Genomic DNA, 25,639 nt, shown 5'->3' on the forward strand with positions numbered 1-25,639 from the left:
TATCAGATGGAGCACTTTATGATTTTATTACTACTTTTTCAGGCTAAATCAGACCAGATTTTAAATTAAATGTCATATGAAGAATAGAAACTCAGAGAAAGGGGACTGACTGCTCAGAGGCAACTAATTCTCCATCTTAGTTTACAATATATTTTCCAGGAAGCTTTGTGAATCGTTACTTTGTTGTCTGCTATACAAACAAGCCACAATTCACTAAGAAAAAGAGTATTTAAATGGGAAGGGAGGGGAATAAAAGAGAATGAAGATTTACTTTGCCTTGGCTAAGTGCATTTCCTCTTAGATGTCAAGTGTACCAGCAAGTGGGAGATATATTTCCTGCTGGAGAAGACAATTCAGATCTGTGACAAGGGATTGCATGGGGCTTTTGTTGTTTTCAGAGAGGAAAGCCTATTATATCTTTTAAAGTCTGAAAATATACCTTGAGCTTCCTAGAGAACTTAACTAATCACCTCATCAGCACAGCCTAAAGGTTACCAGCCATGTAGGGCTGGTAACAGCAGATGCTAACAGCTCCCACCATACTGTGCTAACTTTGCTCATGAAGTTGGATTGACTCTTCTAGATTTAGTGGGTCTGTTCTTTTACAGACTGGTAGAAAGTGCCAGTTTCTTCTAAGAAATTTTAAATATATAGGATAAATAAAGAATCCCATTTCAAATATAGAACCAAAGTTTTTAATGAACAAGCATAACAATGGGCTGTCAGCCATAAATCAGTTTCTAGAGTGAAAGGCTAAAAATAGAACCTCCATTCAAGTGTAGTATTTAAGAGAAAGTTGATATACCTTAGTTTTGAGCATGGTATAAAATACAGTGTATAACTAAGAAAAACTTCTCACTGTCTGCAGCCATCAGATCCAGAAATAAATGCTCTCATAATGGGAGCTGCAGACAGACAGAACCTGTTTTTTATGTGCTCTGTTAATCAGATATATAGAGCTCACCACAAACAGCTTGTTTTATATTGAAAACTTGGATAAATTGTTCTTGTACCTTTCATCACTCATTTATGGGGAGAAGGAGCTGTTGAAGGAAAATGCTACAAATCCAGAATATTCAAATGACACATCAGTTGGTCTTCTCATTCATTCCTCTTTTTCTTAACAAGCTACAGTGTTTAAAAAGATTCAAAAATAGACTTTTTCAGCCACTTTTATATTTGTGTGATGCTCTAAATGTGTAAAATAGTAAATTTAAAATTATTACTTCCTTGAGCATAGCTACCTTGAGGCACATTAAGACATTAATGCAACAAGACAAACAACAGTGTAAATAGCCCATATCCATGAGAGAGAGCTGAAAAACAGATGCAGTGGGAATCATCTCAAAATTGCTTACTGGCAACAGCAGGTTTAAATTCCCATACAGATTTATTTTTCGCTTAACAAAACCGCAGATGCCTAGAAGGTGGAAAAGCAGGGCCCATCCCTGTGCTGCCACAGGGGCCCACAGGGCAAGGTGCTGGCAGGCAGGTGAGCCAGCAGCACCTCAGTGCTGGGGCAGTGCCGTGACTGGGGCAGGTCAGAGCCAGAGCAGAGCTGCCCATGGCAGCCCCTCTGAGCCCCGTGCTCACGACAGCTCCCGTCCCAATTTACCCCGATTTACCTTCATGCCAAAAGTGAATATCGTGATGACGATTTTGAACACCAAAGCCAAGGCGAGCTGCCACATGGCAGAGTAGACTCCAGGGCCAGCAGGTCTGTCGGGAATGTCATCCACTGGCCGGGTCATGTTTGGGTCGTTGATGTAGTCGCAGAGCTGCGAGGACTCCAGGGCACCACAGTCATTGAAGAGCTCGGAGATGAGCTCGCTGGTGCTCCTGCGGGTGTAGGGGTTGGGGTAGGCGATGATGGCAGTGATAGCTGTTATCACAATGACCTCCAGCACTGGGTATTTCCCAAGCCTGGTGGTTTTTCGCCTCCTGCACCAGGCGATGTTGCATCGGATAAAGAGGGTCCCCCAGAGGCCCCCAAAGACGCCGAGCAGGATGAAGGGGAAGAGCTCGGCCATGTACCAGGGCGTGTGGTACTCCACGTAGAACAGGACTAGTCGGCTGTTTCCAAAAGGATTGATGGACCTCAGTGTGAAGGCAGCCACCAGAGCAGCAAAAAATGACCTCCAGAGGGTTTTCAGAGGAAAGTAGTAGCTGACCTAAAACCAAGGAAAGACCATAAACATTTCACTGAGTGTGACAGAGGGTGCTTCCTTTACCACCACCATCTGTTTCATTTGACTTTACTGCAAGCACTAGACCTTACCACAGCCAGAACATGCTCACAGAGGTATATCAGAAAAGGCATTTTCAGATTTCAGAGAAGGAGTAGCTACTGCTTTAAAATTGATAAATTTGAATCCAGAGTTGCTGTCTTGAGAGTATAAGAAATGCTTGACAGCTTGGTCCACGAATTAGCAAACTGAAGGCTGGAGAAACCTCAGCGGAGGGATATATTACCATACTGAATCATCTAATTTGTTTCCAGGAAGCCAGTGCCCTTCTGCTACTCAGATTATGCTAAAATATCTGGTTATTTCTCATTACTGGAAACCATAGATTGTTTTTGTTATAGAAGAAAAAATAAGCATATACGTATTTGAAAAATAATGAGTAATCTTGGAGAAAGGTATCACATTAAATTATATTTATTGAACCAAGTGAACTGCCAGGTCTCACCTCTTCCAGACTAAAAAGCACACCTCCAATTGGAGCCCCAAAAGCAACAGAAACTCCTGCAGCAGCTGCAGCTGAAAGTACCTACAAAGAAAATGTTTACATACAAGGCATGAGTTGTTTGAAACCCCGACCCTGCAGACAGGGAAATTAGAAATTTATGAGCCAACCTCACCTCTCTTCTCTTTCCTTCATTCTTGCTGTACTTAGAGAAAAGGCTGCTGAAGAAGTTTCCACAGCAACAGGCCACATGGACTAATGGGCCTTCTTTCCCAAGGCTGAGGCCTGAAGACACCACCAGAACCAAGGTGACTGTTTTGATTAGAAGTGTCCATTTTCCCAGATAGCCCCTAATAATGAACCCACTCAAGATGGTTTTTATCTGGAAAGCAGGAAGAACACGTTGAAAAGATGAAGAACCCTTTTCTACTCTGAACTTTCAAATGGTGTTAAAACTCCAGCAGGGTTTAAAAGGTTGCAGACTGCTTGAAAAGAGACAGTGATGGAGAGAAAGAAACTGCAGGTAGGGCAGCTTTCCCACAGCAATATCTGAGCAGGGGTTAAGCAGACCACACTTTTACTGCTGTTACGGGTGGTCCCCATAACAGGCAGTAAAGACTCTCACAGAGATCAATAGAAATATGAAACTCTTACGTATTTCTTTGGCTTACAAGATCAGAGTTAAACTGGATTTGAGTTTAACAAAGCAGAAAAAAAGCAAATAAACAACAACAGACTTTACCCAGATAAAACACACAAAAAAAGTTCTAGATATTTGGAATCACTGTGCCATAAAAGCATGCATTATGCTATGCATTATGAAATGAGAAAGTCCAAAAGATCGTATTTCTACACATTTTGTCTTAATTCTGCTAGTGAGTGGCTCAGAAAGAGCACAATGCATGTGCATGACACAAAGGCAGCAGGGTGGGATTTGGGTTTGGATTCTAGGTCTGGAAATGGGCTGGAGCTGAGCATCACCTCGCACAAGGGATTTACCACTTGGAAACTGGCTTTATACTTAACTATGAAAACTTTTTAAAACCATAAATATATCAAACACATAACAAAGGCACACATGACTACTTTGAAACATGGAAATTATTCAAATATTTTAAATGATTTGTGGTGAGTTTTTTGGAAGCATTTGGATGCTTCTCTTAGAGATCAAGAACAAAAGTATGCAAAGATTTCTAAGTTTTGGGCTGTTGATTCTGTCTGCCAGATTCCTAAATAATAATTCCAGTAGTTCCATTGCACTTTTAACAAGAGAGTGTCCTGATTTCAAAGACTTTTAATAATTCTGCTGGTTGAATTACAAGGTTCTTCATTTAACAGCTTAAATATGGACTGAGGCTCAATATGTAAAATATTAAAAATCAAGTAGATATTTTGGCTGCTATAATGTTGTCATGGTGGCACAATTCACATTACTCTGTCTTCAGGAACACTATTTGCAAAAGATGTGCACCAGCCACTTTTCAGGCATCCCAAATGAGGGCATCTTCAGCAGTTTAGGGAACCTTAGCTTTGTAGCACTCCCTCTTCTCTTTATTTTGTTTTAATTTAGAGTCTAGCCTAGAAAATAAATGGTTTTGTAACTAGCCCAGATAATTTCATCCTGGAAAAATTCTCTATAATCTTCCAGTGAGTATGTCTCTTGCAGATGTTGATTTTTAATTCACACATTGGCAATGAACAAGTGCATGCATTAATCTGTCACAGGGACATATGAACACTTTTTACTATGAAAAACCTAGATGATCACCATAAAAACATGAGAAAAGGAATGAAGGCAGATGAGATGGAAAGACAATTTCCTTGTTGCTATGCTATCTCATAGTACAGTTCTGGAATGCAAAAATGAAGTAATTTTTTTGTTACTGTTGTTGCTTGGCTTTTTTTGGATATTCATGTACAAAAAGAAACTCACCTCTGGGATTCCAGAGCCACAGGCATAAGGAGCAAACACTCTGACCAGGGAGACTGCCAGGAAAGCAAAACACAGAGCCCACATAATGTACAGAAAATAGTTTAGAATGTAAGCACTTGCACCCTAGAAAAATAACAGTAACAAACATTGTTAGACAAGCGCAGATTGGCAAATCTCACACTTCTACTAGGGATCATGATGGCATGGAGCCTGATTTTTCATTTACATGGTAAGTGCTGCTTTTCCTCAGGAAAGACAAATAACTATATACTCCCAACAACTTCATTACTTGTGGAAAGAAGCAGCAAACTAATAAATACCTAACCCAGTCCTTACAATCTGTTTGCGAGGGACCCAAATACCTTAAACTGAGCACCTTTCAAGTACTAAAAAAATCTAACTAACCCGTGTAAAGTTCCACAACATCAAACAAATATGTCATAAGGGCCAAAGGAATAGGGAATGAAAAGGCACCTAATGAAGGAATCTGCTGTGTTCATCCCATGGTGGGGGACAAGGAATGAGACTAATATGTATTTTTCTGAGGGATGGTATTCAAGTTCTCCATGCAGATGCTGCTCTTTTCAAACAACATCCCTGTGTATATCAGTAGCTAGTTCAGTTCACAAACAGGAAGGGTAAAACCATAAATAAATCCTTTCTTTCTATACAGTGCTCTCCATGATAGGGTTGAAAATAATTTGAAAATAACATAGATTGGCAGAACCCACTCACACATCTCAGTAATTTTTGCCCTAATATTTTAAAATCATTCCAGTCAGTAATAAGTCTATCTTCAAACTGAACAGTTTTACTTTTCTAGCAGAATGGGAACACAAATGATTATTAGCAATGGTTGACTGTGCAGTGCCATAGTGAAAGCACAGTTAATAGTGACCTTCAAGTTTTTACCTTTTTCCAGTGGTCAAGTCAAAACTTTTGTTAAAATCTGCCTTGGAATACCTCTGCCTCTTCATATGCATTTTTTTTTAGATTAATTTCAAAAACTCACCTACATGGACAAAAGAGAATCTACTCAGCAGCATCAAATCAATACAAGGAGCTTAAGCCTTCAAACAATATCCTGTAGCAACATGACACTACAGAATAAAAAACTGAGATGAATCTCAGTGCATGCATTGGTATGAATCCTTCACCTCCAAGTGAACTCTTCCTACCGGATGCAATCCCAGCTGCTCAAGAACATCAGGGGCCCTGCCTCTGCTCTGCAGGACAGCAGCCTGGATATCAACATTATGATAAATCAAGTAGGAAAACAGGCATTAATCAATTGTATCAGTTAACAAAGCTGGCCAAGCCCTGTTCCCAGTCATAAAAAAATGTAGAGATGAGAAGTCTCCCCATTTTCAAATCTTCAAGGAATCAACTCTTAACAGCATGGATTTTTGCTAGCTTCATTTTCCAGGTCTGTCCAAATGAAAATGCAGTAAGGATACTACTAACCTTTTTCCTTATGGATATACCTGGAGGAAGGGCAATTTGTTAAGCTGGTGCTTGCTGAAGTTAGCAGCTGGCTTTGCTGATGATAGCAGGAAGCTGAAGCCATACAATGTTATCCCCCAATGCCCTGAGACAGCAGTCATGGATCCCACACTTGCAGTGACTGACATCCGGCTGCAGTAACCAGGGATCTTTGTTGCTACAGCTGAAGACAGTCTCAAGGATGTCTTCTCCTAGTGCTTTCAATTGCAAACAGCTATGACAATATTTACTCTTCCTCTAGAGAAAACTCTGGATATCTTGCCTCAGGGCATAATCCTCCTGTCAGTGTGAACCTGGAATACCTCCAAAGAAGGCCAACACCATTACAAAAATTTGGCCCTACTAGGTTGAGCAAAAGCTGTAGTTTTTCTTCTAAATTCACTGGAGGAAAATTAACTTTGTTTCTTTTTACATCTTCTTCTTTTGCATCTCAGAAGTCATAAGAAAACTCTGTCAGCTCATTACTGCAGTCACACATACACCTAGAGTGCTGTGGCAGGACCCCACAAGAGTCCATATGGTCAGTTCAATCTTATCCCTTGGGACATCTTTCATTGTTACATTTTCCAGATATCTGGCATTCTGCAGGTTCAACTGCAGCAGCTTCTAATGATTAATAATATGAAAACCTTTGGGAAGTGAAGTAGCAATAACTCAGTATAGCAAATGGTTCGTTTCTCATCCATTACATGCCATTACTAAGGCTGTGAATCAGTGAAAGTCTTGAGCATGTACTCTGGAATCAGAGACTGAAGCAGATCACCAGCAGAGCTGATCCTGCTATGACCTTTCCCATGACAGCTCAAAAGATTCACCCCAGAAGCAACAGTAATGAAGCAAGAAGGAAAACTGAGCAAAATTTTGTATTTTAGTTTGCAAGACCAAGCAATATTTCAGCTCTGGTGTCAGTCCAGTTTAGATACAAATGGAACACAATTGAAAACAACCCTCACAAACTCAGAACACGGAAATAAACCACATCCCTCAGGATGCTCTCCAATGTATGGTTACTCCAGAGGCCCAGAGCTCAACTCTGACTCGATAGGGATCTCACAGTTTGCAGACTCTCTCCTATGTGTGTTACAGCAGCGTGTGTCCTCAAAACTGATGGTTCAAGGCTGCAAAATTGGGAAGTGGGTTCCAGGTTTAGAGGGGCTTCCTTGCCCTGCAGGTCTCAGCTTCATGACAGGAGATCCAGAAGCCCTGGGATAGGAATTCAGTCAATTGCTGGATCCAGTGTCATGATCCATAGAAGACACAGGGTCCTTTCCTCTGCCCTGGATATGTGTAAGCCATCAAAAATGGGATCCTCAGCTCCAGTGAAGCTGGTGTTGGGACCAAACTGAATCTGCAGAACAGGGAAAGTCCAGCTCACCAGTGGTGTCTGATGACCTTTTGATCTGCCAGTGAATTTGAGGTTTTGAAATGTTCTCACACCAAAAAACTCTCTTCACCCCCTCTTTGGAAGTAGTTCAAGACCAGAAGGGTGAAGGATAATTGGCCTACAAAATCATGATTAGGGATGAAAACATAGCTTGGTAGGTGTCTAAAGGGCTATTATGTTTTCCATAACAATTTATATCAAGCCTCTGCTTTGGGCTCATTTTATAGGAGCACTAGAATGGAAACATTTTTCAAGAGATGCCATAGGAAATGTCACAATTCTCCATGAAAACGTATGTACAGGGTTTATCACAGCCATAAATTGGCAAAACCACAAGGAAGAACTATCTAAATCTCAGTCCTCAAAATGTCAAATGTAGTTGGCTATGACAAGAAAGAATCACAGTCATGCATAAAAAAAGGAAGGCATGTCTGACCAGAGTACCTTTAGGGAAACTGTTCCAAATACTTTTTGCCTAAATTGTGCTCCAATGCACACTGTTGTTTTATAGGGCTCTTATGGAAATGTCAGGCACAAAGTGAAACACAGGAAAAAAACCCAGCAAAATTATTCTGAAACTCAGTCAAGTTCAGTGTATTTTGATACCTACTAAAATCCTCTACCTCTACAGGAACTATACAGCAGAAAACTTGCCTATATCATAAGCCTTTTGAAAAAAACTGAATTTTTACTTTCCAAATTCACATTTTTTCCAAATTCACAGGGCTTTCCCTGGGATTTCAGTATAACAGTAACAGACAGATATATTAATAATATTTACAGCCTCCATCATACCCTCAGGAACCCACAGATCTTAGAGGCCCATTTGTTCTAGGAAAGTAACTACAAGTAAGTTAAGATGAACCTTTTCTTTTTTGTCTTACTGTGACAGTATACCAGGGGGTGAGAAGCCCAATTTGAACACAAAGTGAGTGAAGTTTCACAGCGCTCATCTGGCTGATACCTTTTGTAAAGGCCCACAGCACACAACAGAGCTGATTTCGAGAAGCAGGAGAAAGCAATACATTTTCTTAAGGATATGCATCTTTCCTATATTCCAGCCAACAGCATGTTAAACACATGCACAGGATTTCCAAATCCCCTAATAATTTTAACAGTTTCCTCTTTTCTCCCTTCCCGCATTTTTTTGATTTTGGTGTTGGTTTGGTTTTTTTTTGTTTGGTGGGAGCTGTTTATTTTCTTTAGGGTTTGTTGCTGTTGGTTGGTTGTTGTTGTTCTCTTAAATTACAACATCAGCCCCACCCTGTACCTTTATATCAGGGTAATATTTCTTCACTGTCACAAAGACACAGCCACCCAAAACATCTGTGGATGGAGGCCAGGGTGACCCTAGCAAACCTTGGCAGAGGGAAGCTTGGCACTGTGACTGGCAACTATGCTGAGAGATTTTTGTCTCTGGTGATGTGGTGAGAACACTCAGGGACAGTGAGCAGCCCACCACTTCCACCAGGGCTAATTAGAGCTGCAGGAAATTGAGCTATACATGCGCACAGACACTCCCACCCAGTACTTCTTGTCCTGTAAACCTAAAGCAGCACTGAAGGGAACATGAATGACACACTTGCCTGGCAATGATGTCCTCAAACACTGTCTGCAGGACCAGACAACCTCCACAGTGGGGAAAGATCTGAGACAACCTCTCCAAATCACCCACCTGCACACCACATTCAGTTTTTGTCAAATTCAAGTCAGAAGTAAGGAGAAAGGGGGGATTTGAGACAATAATTCTGCCAAAGATTTGAGTTGGGAAGGTATCAAGATTATTCAATACATTACATAACTTAGATTGAAAATTAAATGTGTTTTTTGTATTTTTTTACAAGTATTATTTGCCAAATGGTATACAGAAAGGCTTCTTTTTATTGTTTTCAAAATGAAACTTTCACCTGCACTGTTTTGAAACAGCATTCTTTGTATTTAAAATTACAATTATGAAAAAAATAAGTGTAAAAGAAAAAAAAAAAATCTTAAAATGTAAGTTTCATGTCTGTCCAGATCAGCTTTTTCTCTTCCTGTCCTACACCCCTGCAAATTCTTCTCTCTGGCCACCCCCAGGGAGCCCAATCTTTCCCCAGTTTTTGGTGCTTGCTAAGTCTCCTGATGTGTCACAGAGAAACTGATTGCAAGGGATAAACAAGCAGTTCTTATGCAGCTCCCTGTATCAGAATACATAAAACCCCATCTGCAATCCCAAAAATATCCTCATAAATGTATTTTTCAGTGCTCATCTTTTTTCTTTTTTTTTTTTTTTTGTTCCATAAAATTATGTTTAAAAGGAAAAAAGAAAATGCAGCTCAGGTCCCCTGGTGATTATGCTATGCATGTTATGAAACACTTTTAGCTTAATACTGACAAAAAGAGAGTGCAGTCTCACAGTTTTTCACTTTCCATTGCACTGAAACCACAGGACCTCCTTCGAGTTAAGCAGATAGCGCTTGTGGAAATATCTTTTTTTCCAGTGTGCTCAGTTCACTACTTTGTCTTTCAGAGAAACTCTCTGGAGGGAACATCAGCAAGTATGAAAAAGAGCATTGCCTGGCCTGCTGCGACCCCAGGCTAATCAGGCCTCCCATACCTCAGACTGGCTCACAAGGAGTTCAGACCATTTCTGCCACTGGGGACATTTGTCCCTGTCATCAAATGTGGTTTCATTGGACGTCCAGCAGCACTGCTCATGGCTGTACCAGAAGGCAGACAGGCAGACACCCTCTTTCAGGTCTGTCATCCAATCCACAGCTAAATCTATCACTCCAGCTAATGTACCTGGGAAAAGAAATGCAGAAAAAGAAATGCTGGCATTAAAAATAATCAAGTTGCAAGGATAATATATCTGATTCCAATAAAAGAATAAAACCTTTGATTTGGGTAAGCAGGTGCAATGTAAGGCTGTGCTCAGCCTGAAGAGTAGGTTACAAGGAGACTTTATAGCAGCCTCCCAAAACATAAAGGGGGATTATAAGAAAGATGGGGACAGACTTTCTACTGTTGCAGTAGGGCAAGGGCTAACAATTTTAAACCAAGAGAGGTTGATTTAGGCTAAATATAGGGAAGAGTTTTTACAATGAGGGTGGTGAAAGACTGGAACATGTTCCTCAGAGAGGTGGATGCCCCATCCCTGGAAACATTCAAGGTCAGGCTGGACAGGGCTCTGAACAACCTGATCCAGTTGAAGATAACCCTGCTTATGGCAGGGGTGTTGGACAGGATGGTCCTTAAAGGCCCCTTCCAACCCAAACTATTCTCTGCATCAATAAATACAAATATACCAAAGAACCAGGGGCAATAACAAGTTTTTCTGACCTTCAATGCTTTCTCGTAAGCTTTTATTTTAAACATTATCATTTTCATACTGACTGATGACCAAATAGGGGAGCTATAACCAATGTCAGGCCAGTAGCCTGTCCCAGGCAGGTTCCCCATCTGGCTGAGATGGGGAGGACGTCGAGCAGGGTCTCTATACACACACCTGGCCACAGGTCTCAAACCTCACTGTGTGTTTCAGGGATAATGGAAGGATATGTGTTTCTATATACAGCTTTACTGGTCCCAACACAGCAACCATTCAGAAGGATGATTTCATTACAGATACAACGTGGATGCCAAATTCTGACTTATGAACTTAACAGAATGGGGCTTTTGATGTGTGTGTACATGGATTAGCAATCTGGACATGCAGAATAAAATTATCTTTCAAACCCTGCCTGTTCCACAACGCTCATTTCAGCGTCAGCCGGTGATTGCACAGAGCTACAGTGACACCCGGTGGCCACTAGACACAGACACAGGTAACCTTGCTGTGGCCAGACACAAAAAGAGAAAAATTTCTGCTTCTCTAGGTCATTTTCCCATCAGTGATAACAACCTGGCTCAGCAGCAGCACCCTCCGGGCAGGTGGTCCCAAGGAATGCAGGAGCAGCAGGAATGGGAGGCTGGGAGCAGCCAGAACACAGAGAGGCAGACCTGGGTGTTCTATCCCTATATCCACACTTTCTGGAGAGAATTAAACCACCAGCTGACAGAAGAGTCATTTCGTGTTTTCCAGATCCCTCTCATATACAGTGGAAAACAGAAGTCATCGTTACTTTTACAAGTAATTATTAAAAAATTTCAAGAAACTGCTAATTGATTTGAACAGAATTTATCGAAGCATATCAATATACTGGGGAAAAAAATATTTTGCAAAATGCAAACTGGTTTGGCTTTATGTTTCCAAAACATAGATTTGTGCCTCCTGCTAAAAATGCAATTACATGAAGCTGGGGTGGGGGCTTTCCTGCTCCCCTTTCCCCAGCAGCTGGGACACACAATTGGGTCCAAAAGCTGGTTTATTTCATCTGGAACTGAAGTTTTCTGATTTTTCACTTCTGTAAAAGAGACAGGGGGAAAAAAACACATTTCAAATAATTCAAGAACCTCTTTTTTTACTCCAAAGACCAGAAAAAATCCACAGATTCTTCTCCCACCCCTAAGCAGGATACTTGCCCCACACTGACAAGCAGTGGTGCTCAGGGTAGCAGTGAAGAATTTCTGTTATATAAAAGTAATCTGAAGAACTATACAGATATACTAGACAGGATGACATGCACAAAAAAAAAAAAAAAGAAAAAAAAAAGGTTGCAAAAGGGAGTGATGATGTGTTAAACAATTATTTTCTTTCTGAAGATTTTGCCTTAATCTTGGTTATCCTTTTCCATTTTTCCCAAGTTTCTATGGAAACAATGAAGCATACTGCTAGGTGAATCACTGTATTGCTGGCAACATCAGCATGCATAGCTTCCTTCTTTGCAGTGAGCTCTAAATATTCTCCTCCAATTTTCTGAAAGTTTCAGAAACAAGGAATTTTCATCTCCTGCACATGATCACCAAATGCTGTGCCTCTTGCACCTCCTGATGGATCGTTAAAGTTCTCTGTAACCTTCAAAGTTTACATTACACTTAACCAGGCAGCTGCATGTTAATGCTACCTAGCAAAAAGTGCAAAGGGAGACAGACTTTGGAATGTGTTTCCCCAACAAACCTAATAACCACACTGAAGTACAAACATTCAGTTCTCTAATACAATAAGCTCACAGACACCTCAGCACCAGTAAGAAAATATGCTTAATTATGCAGCTGATCTGATCCCTTTAGCCAAATTCTTAGGGATCCACATAAGGAGGAAAACACCTACATGCAATTTACTACACCAGCCTTCAAGAGAAGAAAATCATAAGGAGGCCTGGGATAATAATGCAATAGTGAATGCTCCACCACCTATATGAACAGAGTTAGAAGTTTTTCAAGTTCTGAATTTTTGCAACTTTAAGTGAAGTTAATGCAAGTTCTAGACAGTTCAGCATCTCAAGGTCAAGCTTTTAATTTATTGTGCTTATTTTGGCTGCCAAGACTGTAACAGGACTTAATTTATCTCCCTGTTTCTCCCATCAGAGGAGCTGAGTTTGTTCCCCCTTCCATGTAACTTCCTGCCTAGAAGGAAAATAATAAAGTACTCCAAAGCCAAACAATGCTGAACTTCATTTTCCATATTAGTCCTTTACCTCTCTCCTTTTCCTTTTCTTGATGATGGCAAATTTCTTTCTTTACAGTGCCCTAATGAGAATGCTAAAAATTTGCTTTGACAAGATAGTTTTCCTCATGCACCTGTGTCAGAAAACAGCATCCAAGTGATGCAGCACAGAACTACAAAGGGAATTCTTGCACCTCCAGCCTCAGGATGAGAGCATTTCAGCATTACTATGATGACTTTTTGTCACATAGCTTTAGAAAACACAGACACTTCCCTATCTATAAAGAGCATATGCTTTCAGTTGGCCAGTAGTAATGGTTAGGCTGAGGAACATACAGTGGTCTGCAGGAAGGATAGGCCCAGCAAAAATTCAGAGCTCCTTAAAAACAAATGTCTAAAATTATGGCACCCATATGTAAATTTTTGCTTAATATGAGGAAAGCATGGAAGCTCTGACTGAGACAGGCCCAGGTAGTGCTCAGTATCTTTTTCTAGATCATTGTGTGAACAGTCTTCATCTGATCGCCCCACTAAACAACATTTGTGGGTTTTACCATTCCTTCATTCCCTCTGCAATTAGCAAGCTTTGGCTATCAAAACCTCATTTCCAGGAGCTCCTCAGGGCCCTTCCTGCCATTTGACTGTGTTATACACCATCATCTCCCTCCAGCCTGATGTTCAAGGTCCTGTGGGCACTTGCCACAGACTGGAGGCAGTGAGGGGCTCTGCTCAGGCTAATTAATGTGTGCACCCTCACACAGGAAACTATGATACGATCCCAATGGCTGCTGTTACATTCTCAATATACATTGGTGTTATCTGTAACCCTAAAGCTGGCTCTGCTGTGAGCAGGAAGCCAGAGCAGAACCCCCTCCAGACATCCCTTTCTTACCTACACTTTTCTGGGACTAACAAAGGATGCAGGTTTGATGACGCTCCAAAAAAGACGAGAGATGTATATGTATGATGTGATATATGTCTCATACTGCCAAGTGGGATGGTCCTCTCCTTCCTGCCCCCATCACTTATATTTTGTTTGCTTGTGGCTCTGTGATGACCAGCACTGTTGAGCCCACAAATCAACTGAAAACTAATCTGGCCAAAATACATTTCTTCTAGCAAGTCAGAACCAATATTCACTCGCCCAGTGCAGCTACACATGCACAGGGCCAGTGGCAGATGCACTGGAGAACAAGGATTGCTCCTTTCGGCCTTGTTGGCTCATGTTGGCAGTAGAGGTGCAGCTTTGAGGTATTCCAAAATCTGAAAGATCAAGTTTACCAAATCAATGGGATTTAGGCTTCTAGATCAGTAAAGCTCCTTTTAAAATCCTGGGCCTGGGTAAACAACCCAAATGCTTTTGGAAACCTTTGGAAGCCCTTGACAGCCTCTTCCCAAGAGTCCCACTTTGCTGTCCTCCGTGCCCAGCACAGGGATAGCAGGGGCAGAACCCTCTGATGTCCTGAGTACTGCTGCTGCCGCTTTTCCCTTTGTCTCCCGCTCCTTGCCATACTTTCTGCTTGCCTCCAGTAATTCCTGGACCCAGTGTCCATCCACCAAGCCAGGCTACTCCCCTTGGAGCAGCAGTAGCATCTGCCTGTTCAGCAGAGGAGCAACCAGGGAGGAGCCAGGCTGGTCCACACAATCCCATCTGATCACACAGATGCCCTTGTGGCACGCTTTTTTCTCTGAGCAGGCAATATTTTAAGAGGAAAACAACAGTAAGTGCCTCCTGACTGCACCAGCATCTCCTCCCTTCCCAAACCTGGTTGAGATACCTGACTAATTTGGTCTGACTCTCTGAGATATAACATGATGCTCTGTACCCATGAAAATGTTGCACAAGCTACCAGAGCTCAGCTGTAGCTTACCCTCAACCCCCATTCCCAAGCTGGGCACATCAGGGCTAGGGCTTATCAGAGGACTCTGGCTTTTAACAGCCTTGAGGATTTCAGCACAAGGTTTCATTGCAAATTATAACTGAATAAAACCTTCTAGAATGTTTTTACTAAAATGGGAATGGGTGCATATTTATCATATTCCTTCTATGAGGAGAGGACTACTGAGGTCACTAGAGCCCTCAAGGGCTTGCTCTAACTTTATTTGCATGCAGAATTCTTCATCCCAGATGAGACCAACCCTACCCCTCAGGCAGGACTCAGCAGCCATCTCATCTTCCCATCTCATTCTCCCAACAAAGTTTTTGTGGAAACAATTACACGTCTATGAAATTACATAATTTGCCAAACATGTCACTTCAGAAATGCTTTCTCAAGAACTTTACCAGTACTGCTGAGGCTCCTAACAACTGTAATAAAGATATTAACTTGACAGATGCTGAGCAGGAAATTCCCATCACCCCTTGGAAACTGGGAAACTTCACTTGGTGCTTTTACCAAGCAACATGACACAGGAGCACCCTGACATCACTGAAAAAGCATAAAAAATGGCAGCTGTCTGAGCTGGATCAGAGAAGTGCAGCTTTCCAAGCAGGAAGATGTGCTAAACTGAGGAAAAGACAGGAGAAATTGAGGAAATTAATGAATTTGCCATGTGAGTTTGAGCAGGCTGTTAAATATGTAATGTCTGTCTGGCCTGGAAGCAGATCTGAAACCAAGTCTGAAATTGTATTTTGCCTTCATGCATACATAAAGAAGATAACCCAGTGGAAACAGCAGTTTATAAAACTCCCCTTTTGAGTGTCCACAGCCAATATTTTCCCCACATCATATTTTTTACTTGCAGAATTAAAGTGATGACAAGAAAAAAAAAATCCTAAAAATAAAATTGACTTCTGCAAGCAAAGATTCAGAAAGTCAAAGCAGCCCATCGAGTATGAAGCACACAAATGCAGGTTTCCCAAAGCAACAGAATAATCCCTCTACTGGTGAAAACATTTTTATTCTAGGTCAGCACTCAAAAGGAGACTTTTCAAGTGGGTATTTTTATTTAGGATCATAATTGCATGAATGCAAAACTGTCTTTTTAGCTTAAAATAAAAAAAAAAAGAACCATCAATGGATATACAGTGTACAGAGAGAAGCAGATGGTACTGCAGCATCTTGGGTGAGATGCTTCAGGCATAGCTGTAGCACTACCACAAACATACCTGCCAGCAGTCCTATGAGAAGCATTACAACCCATCCTGACCAGGCATCCAGCAAACTCTTGATGAACTCCCATATGGATTCTTTACTTTTGCTTGTAATCTGAAATTAAACACACAAATAGATGTGTTGCTGATTTGGGTTGACAGTTTTAGAGTACAAAGTTTAAAATAATTAAACTCCTAGAAGGTGCATACAATTTCTCTACTCTCTACTTCCTTCAGTCCTAATAATTTACTCAGAGATGCTCATTAAGTATCATTAAGCTCATTAAGTTGCAGCAGCCCTTTCATATTTACAAACTCAGGATTATCCCACGTCCATATATTTGAAAGCTCTCCTCAAGTCATCCCACATCTACATGTTTAGTTCTCCTCAAGTCATGGAACAAGGTAGGAAGCCATGACTTTGTGAAAAGGCTTGTCTTAGTCACTGCCAGGATGGCTGTGACCCGGGGCTGGGATGCACCACAGCCCGACACTGCTACCTTGCGATGGCGGTCAGTGTCACGCGATTTCTCCCGCAGCCAATCGATGGTATGGAAATCTTCGTAAGTTCCAACGTCGGGAAAAGGCTCATCCAGAAAATCCATCAGGTTGCCTGAACCATTCATGTCTCCTGCATTGACCATATTAGGATCTGTATCTAGAGGAAAAAGAAGTTTGTCAATAAATTCAAGCAGCTCAGTCAGGCACTTCAGAACCAAGTTTTCTGAAACAGCTTCACAAGCCAGCAAGTGAAGACAGCATGAACATGCTGCTCACACAAAGAGGGGCTCACACAAACTCTTCATATTTGCTTTTAAGAAAGCAAATCCACCACATATCCTACTAAAGTGCAAGAAGAAATAAAAGATACCTGTCCCCAAACTGCAACAAAGTTACCAGAGGCATTTGATGGGAGCTTGGATGAGGGCACGTAGGAGAATGACAATGTCTATTCCAGCAAGTTGGTCTGGTCAGGGACATTGGAACAAGATGGTCAGTGCAGGAGGAACCAGAATCAAAATACACAAGAGACACAAACCTGACAGAGCAAGCACAAAGAACGTGAGCAGAAACAAACCCCATTACTCATGCTAATTGGGGAGCTATTGTGTGTGTGCTCTGGGATACAGGCTCAGCATGAGTTGAATCTGCACGTGAGAAAGTGGCAGCTGGGTCCAGGAGGGCTCCAGCAGCAGGGCAGGGGAGTCCTGGGCTGGGACTGGAGGAGGCAGCTGTGCACTTCCACATCACTTAACAAAGTGTTGTTCTAAAGATGGTTAATCTCACCCATCCTAAAAGAGATGCCTGGGAAATGGGGCTTTCCAGAGAATACCTAGGGTTTGTAATCTGAAATTATATGTCTAAAAACAAACTGTAATCATGGAGTTACAAGGGAAAAACACAAAAACACGTAAGAATGGGGACATATACAGACTTTAGGGGTTGTAAATAACACATCCTGCAGAGTCTGTAGCTCCTTGACAGACACAAGGTAACTTCTACTGGTCACTGATGAGGCCAGCACAGCACCAATGACTGCCACCCACTTTGTTCCATCCGGTACAGAAATGGGAATTTCACAGAATTTGTATCTTTGAAACTGTGAGGAAATTTCCCAACTCTGTAATTGGAACAGGCAAAAATGTAGCAGATAACCGTTTAGTGGACTGTCCATAAACCCTGATGCTCTGCTCAGCCCTCTTAGTGTCTTTTTTCTTCCCCTCTCCCCATTTTCAACTGTTTTACTTGAAACCTCACCGTGTAATTTTTTGCCTTAGTGGTGACTTAGGCAATGTAGTGAGTATGAATACTCAGCTTTGTCAGTCTCTGCTCTCCACAGTGTAGGGTTTTCAGGTGACACAGACAATGTACTGAGTACAAGCAGTTGAGAAAAACATTATCTTACAGGCAACCAGCAGGTCACCATTATACCATTAATAGAAGCCCTTTCAAATGCGGAAATCAAGTAATCTCCAAGCACCACGGCGTGTTTGTCTGAAAGAGAATCAAGCAAGTGAATCACAGCCTGGGGAAGGAAACTCAACACAGAGCAGGTGTCCTATGCAGTGCTGAAGAGCACAAATAAGCTGCCACAAAAGTGGGGTGATTTAAAAAGCAGAAGTCAAGAAGAGTGACAGCTGAGAACAGCGATACTTGGCCAAGCAGGTGAGAGCACGCTCCCACGTTTGCTAAGTGAAATGAGAATCTGAAGGTGGGATGATGTGGGTGACCACAGGAGCTGAAGTTGCAAGGGGATGCTGAGCTCAGTGTCTTGTAAAAGGACTGGAAAGGGAAACTGAAATGAGGTGAAAGGATTAGACTATGCTATTACTTTGTAAAATTTTGATACTTTGCAGATCATTTGTTTCATCCTATTCTTCCCATACAGCAAAGAAGGACCTGTAAAGAACATGCAGCTCAGACTGTCTGCCTGCACAAGGCAGCACCCTCTGCTAAATAAACAAACTTCTGGAAACTCTTCTGGAAACTGAAAGCATTGGCAAAGTTTCCTTATACCACAAGAAAATTACCCAACATGCTAGTTATATCATGTAAAAAATAACTTTTTAAGTACGTTGTCAATGCCCAGCACATGACAGTATTGTGATGGATAATAACACGCCAGACCACAAGTATGTAGGATAATTACAACCTCAGTCTGAATCTATCCCAAAAATACGTGCTACACAACATGTCCAAGGAGAGAAAAAATGTTCTAGAGACCACAGGGCCATGGAAGACTAAGAAAACAAATGAACTTTGAACTCCAGGTAGCATACCAGTACCTGAAAATTGCAGTGAACTGGATGATTGCCAGTCTTAAAATTCACTTCAGGTATGCTTTTGAAAGCAGAGATGTGATATCAGATTATGCAAAACACAATTTTAGTAAATAAAACCTAGCTACATCACTTTAGAACTGAGTACTAGAGAGTTTCCATCTTATATCCTATCACCAAGCACTGTAAGTACCACTTTCTTTCTCTTTATTTTGCATGTATTTCTTTCACCTTACTTTGGCATCTGTAATAATTTCCACAGTTTATTTCAGGATGAGCTAACTTGCCCTCTGAGTGAAGCTTGCAGAGATGCTTTCAGATCTGGAGTTCAGAACTGGAGCCTTACACCAGTCAGTTACAGATATTTTACTACACATAAATTAAGGGCAAATTAACCTCATCCAAACATGAATTATAGGCAGGTGTTCTGCAGCAACACATCTCCATGATGGCAAAAGCATGGACAGCCATGGTTGTCTCATCTAGCATGACAAATCTGCACTACACTCAGGACACTAAAACCATCCTTTCACAGGTGATGACAGGAAACGAACTGCTTACATTAGAATGAGAAAGATTACTTCAAATCTTCGCTTCACTCTATTCCAGCACTTCACTGTATCACAATCACTCTACTTTTTACTCAAAATTTACACTTTGAACACTCTATTCCTCCCTATATACTGTCATGAATTAAAGGAGTTTTTTCAAGTTTATTGTCCATTTCCATAGCCTCAACAGAAAGGTATTTCAGCTCATAAAGCATCTCCTTATTTTCTACCTTTTCTGAAACTTAATTCTTTTCTTTACTGTCTCTGATAGTTTATAAAGTCTCTTTACATGTTGATTACTCTCTTTTTCTCTCTCTGGATAAAAGGATTAATCTGCAAGTCTCATCTGGGAAATGAAAAGGTTAAAATCTTGCCCAGGTTTTGTAGATGGTTCTGTGATCTCTGCCGGAGCAGCAGCTGGAGTTGTCTGCGATGGAAGATTCTTCTTGGCTGCTCTGGAGAGTGTGGTTGCTGTCTCAGCTTGCCACAGGTCAAGAGCTTTTTTCCCTTTCTTTACTCGGCAGTCTCTGGTGAATTCCATCATGACAAAAACTGCAGCCGAGCCAGGGACCGGCCTGGCCCGGCCAGAGCCCGGGGCAAGCCCCGCAGGCCCCATCTCCCGGCCGGGAGCCGCTGGGCCCAGCCCAGCCCCTGCCCGGCCACATGGCCTGGGAAGGGAACGGGAGGCCTGGAGCTCTGCCACCCTTCACGGCCAGGAAACAAAGAGAACAAGAGATCTCTAGCTTTACATCTTAAGGTAGGGTTCACAAGTTGATCCCACTTTTCAATGGTCAAAACTGCTGTCAATTCCCAGTAATGACCGATAATTGGTCAGGAGAAAAGACTCCCATCAGACCCCAGCAACTTCAACTTCCTTAGCTCCCAAAACCACCTTAAAGGTAAAGTCGCCCCATGACAATCACAAAGAGATGTCAGAGGTAGACATCTTCATCTGGTCTAATGAGTGCAACACTACCAGTTCAAAAGAAAACATGGCAATACCATGACATACAGAACTAGTTACAAATGCAGCTCCTCAGACCTCAGCATCTAAGAGATTTGGATGCTCTGACAGAGCTTATTGTATACACTGAAAGATGCTGAGTCTTCCTGAGGAATTGTCAATGCATTAGTATTTTGTCCCTTTGTTGTTCCATGTCTTAGACTTCCTTGCTGTCCTTTTCCACTCTTTTTACAGATGCTAATGCAATATAATTTGTGCAAGGGCTGTTTCCTGCTTAGTCCCCGTATTCTATTCCTAATAATTTCTGGCACTCTACCAGCTTTTCCTAGGGCAGACATCCAACACTAAGCAGTTTGCTGTGACTCCTTGAGAGACAGTGGCCAGTTTGGAGCCCGTCATTCTGTAATCTCTTAGGGACATTTTCCCCTTTGCTTTGCCTTTATCCACTTTGAATTCCACCAGCCATTTTATTCCTTAACAGTGAGCACTCATTTTTACTAACTAGCTTACCATATCTACAACTGAACATGTGTGTCAATACTCTGCTTTAATAATTGCAAACAGGTTCTTTCTGAAAACTGAACTAGAAAATGAAGAAACCTGACTGAACCACATATCTCTGGAACTCAAAGGTTTCTGTTTAGCAGACTTCCCTGGATTTAGACCCATGCCAGACTACTGTGTTCCTGTAGATGCAGCAAAGTCCTGGCAGGAACTGAGTCAAGAGAGGCCACAGTGCTGGACTAACAATTGTGCCTCCTGATAGAGGCTTTTCTGGCTGACACAAAGCCCTAGACATCTTCCAGAAATCTTGGGCCAGATCAATCTTATGGTCAGTCCCTGATTTCCCAGCTAGACATGCTTGATGCACAGTATTCTGAAGCCAGAAGGAGTTAGTTACCCTACAAATATCAGTGGAGCTGCATGAGAGCAAGCTGGAAGTAAGAGTCCAAATATCAGCCTTTATGTGAAGCTTTATGACTGAAGGAAACTAGATAATTTTTAAACACATAAGGAGAGCAAAGAAGAGATTAAAGCAAACAAACTACAGAAGCCAGGGTGCAGAACACAGAGATGTTCTGCTGATGGACCAGAACACACCAACAAGCACAGCTGATACTACATTTACTCATTTTTTATTATCTTCTAAAGAACCAAAAGGTAGTAGTATATTTAGGGTCATATTTGTTCTGCAAGTCTCACAGTGAGTAAACTCGTCACTTGACTTTGATCAGCTTGCAGCTAAGTTTTATAGAAGAGCGATAAATCACATTTACAGTGAAAATGCTGACAAACTCTCAGCTTTAGAGCACTGTTATAGCATGTGCAAATGTAAAGAAGAGCTCTGTCAGTGAGTGAACTGACATTCTAGGTAGCATGCTGACTGATCGGATATGAAATGTATTTGACGTGGCAAGCGCAGACCAAAACAGCCCATGGTTCAAAGAGGCTGAAAAGCATACTGATGGAAAACAAGAAGTTGAACAGTCATCAAAGGAAAAGTCTTGGCCCTGGCCTATTGCTCAGAGACATGCTAGTTCCATGCTACATTCCCCTCATCCTGTTTTCTGTTTTAATTGGATACATTGCACTGAGGCAGCCAGTATGATTTTTAATGCAATTCCAACAAGTTTCAAGTTACTTTCAACAGATCACAGTTACTGAATTACTTCAACACTTCAAATGTTTCCAGCAGACATTCACCTATATGCTTTGCTGTTTTCCTTGAAGTGGGGGGCTGCTATGTGACACATGACAGGATGCAGGCAACAAAGAATACTTCTCTTCTGCTGTGGCATAAAGAATAAGTGAACATGGCAAGAGGCTGGGAGAAGAAAGCAGAAGCCTAAGTGCCAATTGCAAGTTTCTCAATTGACATGTGGAGTGCCTTTTTTAGGGTGTCCAAAGCATCACCGGTTCCATCTCTTAAAAACGTGTAATGCGTTAACCAGAACACCAAAGGAGAACACAGTGTGTCTCAGGGCTTTTCCATGCTCTAGTACCAACACACTCATGGTGATAAAACACAGGAGATCCTACTCCAGACACAAAGCTTTTGAATCATGATTCCATCAGAGCTGAGCCCACCACTGACCTGAACTGTTGGTCAGATGGGCTGTGCTCATGTGGTGTGACATGACAGCAGTTACTGCAAAAGTGAAGAAGCATGGGGGCTGTGAAAATCCCTTATTTTCTATAGTAGTCTGTAATGAACAATGACATTTTATTGACAATCCTCACAAGACCCCTTTGCACTGGCAGATGTTTCTGCCACTCTGTGCCCCTAATACTTGTATTGGCTGTTCCAAGGACCAAGCATGGTGGCCCAGCCTTGTGGCCTTCACCTGCTCAAGGTGATCTGTCACGCAAAGGCACCTCCTCCCGGGAGCTGGGTGCTCTGCCAGCATCCGTCCAGCCCCACTCCCAAGGAATTTAGACCCAGTCACAGAGATGGACACAGAGCACTCTCCTCACAGGGCCTGGACCCAGGCAAACAGTCCAGTGCTGCCAGCAGAGTGAGCTGGATCACGGAACCATGGAATGGTTGGGGTTGGAAGGGTCAGCGTTCAGACAGAGCCCTAAGAGGGTAAGGCTGAGGGAGAAAGTTCCTAGAGCTGAGCGTGGTTATACCACAGGCCTTCAGCACCACCTGGCCAGAGAAAATGGGCCTGACAGCCGAGGAGGCAGCAAGCAAGATTATTAACCAGGTGACCATGAAAGACATGAATGAAAAGCAGAGGGAGATGATTAGGGGCGTGTGTCTTTTGGGGAGGGGTCAGAGACTGAGGTCTGTTTAGCCTAGAAGAGACCAAGGAAGGCCAAGGTGGTGTGGATGTTATTCCCCCTTCCACCACCTGCCATGTAGAAGATGATTTAGAAATTGCAATGTTGAGATATAGGAGACAGGTAAACAAGTAGGTAAACCGTTATTAAACATTATTCTCAACAAGAAGTAAGATACTGTTGGGTGGTGATTTTACAAGGAAGAATTCTTCAGCAAGAGCAAGCAGGCTGAATCCCCAGCAAGTTAAATGGGTCATTTTCTATAGGTTGAAAAATATTTACAGGAAATTTAAGATTATTCAATTTTGAAGCTTCAGACTGAGCGAGCCAAACGAGTTATTGACCTCCTGCCTTAATGATGAAGTTTATAAAAATGTCCTTGAATCAGAGTAATAAAGTTCAGACACCTGGAAAAAGCAGAAAATGCTGAACCCACTTACAGCCCTTTTTCTGAAACATTATATGGGGGAAAAATTCCCTAGAAATTGAGAAAATACAGAGGAAAGACAAGATATTAAAATTGGCAAATGCCTTTCCTACAATTCAAGGACTAACTGCACCTCCTCCAAATACAAGTAAATAGCCCTGCAAACCCTCAGCCTCTCACCACACTGGCACAGGCAGGCTGCAGTGTCAGAAACAGTACTGTAAAATATTGCACCATTTTATTGTATGGCCCCACCACCACATATTATGGAGTTTCCAGCTATGATAGTGTGGTCAAGCTAAATACAATCACATCTTTGATGTGCAGCTTTACCCTGAATAACCTCTATGGAAAAAGTTATGAAGCCAGAGCTCAAAAAACACAGAGCACCAGATCACAGGGGAGAGGGCCTTGGAGAGAAGGGAAAGGTGGGAGGGAACATTTGGGATAAATGGCAGAAAACTGAGGCACTCTTCTGACCAAACCACAGTCTCCAGCTGCCCCTCCTCAGCCACCACACAAGTTCAGCGGGTGAGCACAGAGAACAGGGCAGGCCAGGAGCAGAGGTGAAGGGAGGCACGGGGCACCATGGACGGGACCTGACACCCAACCAACAGGGCTGCCTACCCTTCCAGCACAGCCAGACTCCCTCTTCTCCTTTGCTCCTCCTGAGAAAAATTCTCTTCCTCTGAGGGGTAAACCACACCCCCACACCCACTCCCTGCTCCTTCCCACAATGACTCTCCCTTTAGAAAACAATTTCTTTTGGTATGAAATATCATGTCCCTGCTCCCCCTTCAAGTTTTCTTGGAAAGTCTGAGCAAAATTAGTTCAGCTTTTCAGTTATGTCAGAAAGGCAAGGGGGGAAAAAAAAAAATCTCAACTCTTTCCCTGCAAGCTCCAAATGGCATTTTTACCAAAATTGGCTCTATATAAAAAAATGTTAAACTCACATCTCTGTTTCCAGTGAGTCTTAAAGGTCCCTCCAATAAATTGACTTGTTAGTGCAGATTTTGAGAGTGGAAAAAGCACGAGAGAAGCATCACTGCCTCTGGAACATTCATCTGCAGTTTTGAAACTGAGCTGAAAAATCTGTTAAAGGATGCTCCTCTGCTAACAGCCCAGAAGTTTAGGCAGACAAGACTCATGAGCTGTATCAACCCCACACCCCCTTCACTTCTCGAAAGAAAACATATTTGATAAGGTAAACCACTGGATGCCTTCAACTCTTGGGTAAGAAACCGCATTTCAGGAGACAGGACACCCAGGAAACCAGCCCTAACAATGTAGGAGCATAAATGGTTTCTATCTTTGGTTTCCCTCAAGCCCCCTTCTTCACAAAAAAAAGGGGGAATTTCCCTTCTGAACCCATGGATTTTACTGCCACGGAGCTCTAAGCCACATCTGAAGAGTCAGGGGTGCTACAGGGTTTTTCCTCCTCATGAAGGAGCTTTGCAGCTGAGCTTTGCAGCACCAGATTTCATGTTCCAGTTCTGCTCATTGCCTCTTCATTAAGAAAATTTTAAGATTAAGGGAGAAAACCAGGTTTGGAACTGCAAAAAGAAAAAGTGAATGCGTTCAGAGAGAGCAGAGTTGCAGTGTCAGAAGGGAACTGCCCTGGTATACAGTTACTCCTGACATCTCTTCCATGGGAAAGAAATGGGATGTTCAGTGTCACTCAGTGGACCCCTCTGAAAACCTTTTTAAGTCTTCAGCTTGAAATAAAGCTGATAAACCTACATTAGAGAAGCCATTAATCTGTTCTACCGTATCACTTCTCGTGATTTGAGTGGAGGCTGTGGGTCACTTTCACACAGAAGGGTAATGTTTTCCTGTTCACAGGGCACTGGCTTTCATTGCTGCATTCAATGCCGATGGGCTGCACAGCTACAGACAAGTTATTTCGTCCCCCTGAGAGGAAGCTTCTGCAAGATGGGGAAACACATTCCTTGGGGTGATGCTTAAGAGCAAAATGTTAAAAGTGCCTTAGGAAAAGCAGCCTAG

General features: G+C 42.2%; 1 protein-coding gene across 1 annotated transcript in view; it reads right to left on the reverse strand.

Moving 5' to 3' along the window:
• The window catches only part of CLCN4 (Cl-/H+ antiporter 4), a 42,559-nt gene that overhangs the window by 14,139 nt on the left and 2,781 nt on the right, over positions 1 to 25,639 (reverse strand). Inside the window, exons 2-8 of the mRNA XM_005516621.3 lie at positions 16,630 to 16,787; positions 16,145 to 16,244; positions 10,105 to 10,292; positions 4,622 to 4,744; positions 2,864 to 3,070; positions 2,692 to 2,772; positions 1,626 to 2,171 (exon numbers count right to left, since the gene is read on the reverse strand). Coding sequence (XP_005516678.1) covers positions 1,626 to 2,171; positions 2,692 to 2,772; positions 2,864 to 3,070; positions 4,622 to 4,744; positions 10,105 to 10,292; positions 16,145 to 16,244; positions 16,630 to 16,773 — 1,389 coding nt within the window. The 5' untranslated portion in view covers positions 16,774 to 16,787. The remainder of the gene's footprint in view (positions 1 to 1,625; positions 2,172 to 2,691; positions 2,773 to 2,863; positions 3,071 to 4,621; positions 4,745 to 10,104; positions 10,293 to 16,144; positions 16,245 to 16,629; positions 16,788 to 25,639) is intronic.

This window comes from Pseudopodoces humilis, chromosome 2, assembly GCF_049639895.1.
Source record: "Pseudopodoces humilis isolate 2021_Gansu_Grassland_sample_001 chromosome 2, ASM4963989v1, whole genome shotgun sequence".
Taxonomy (NCBI): Eukaryota; Metazoa; Chordata; class Aves; order Passeriformes; family Paridae; genus Pseudopodoces; species Pseudopodoces humilis.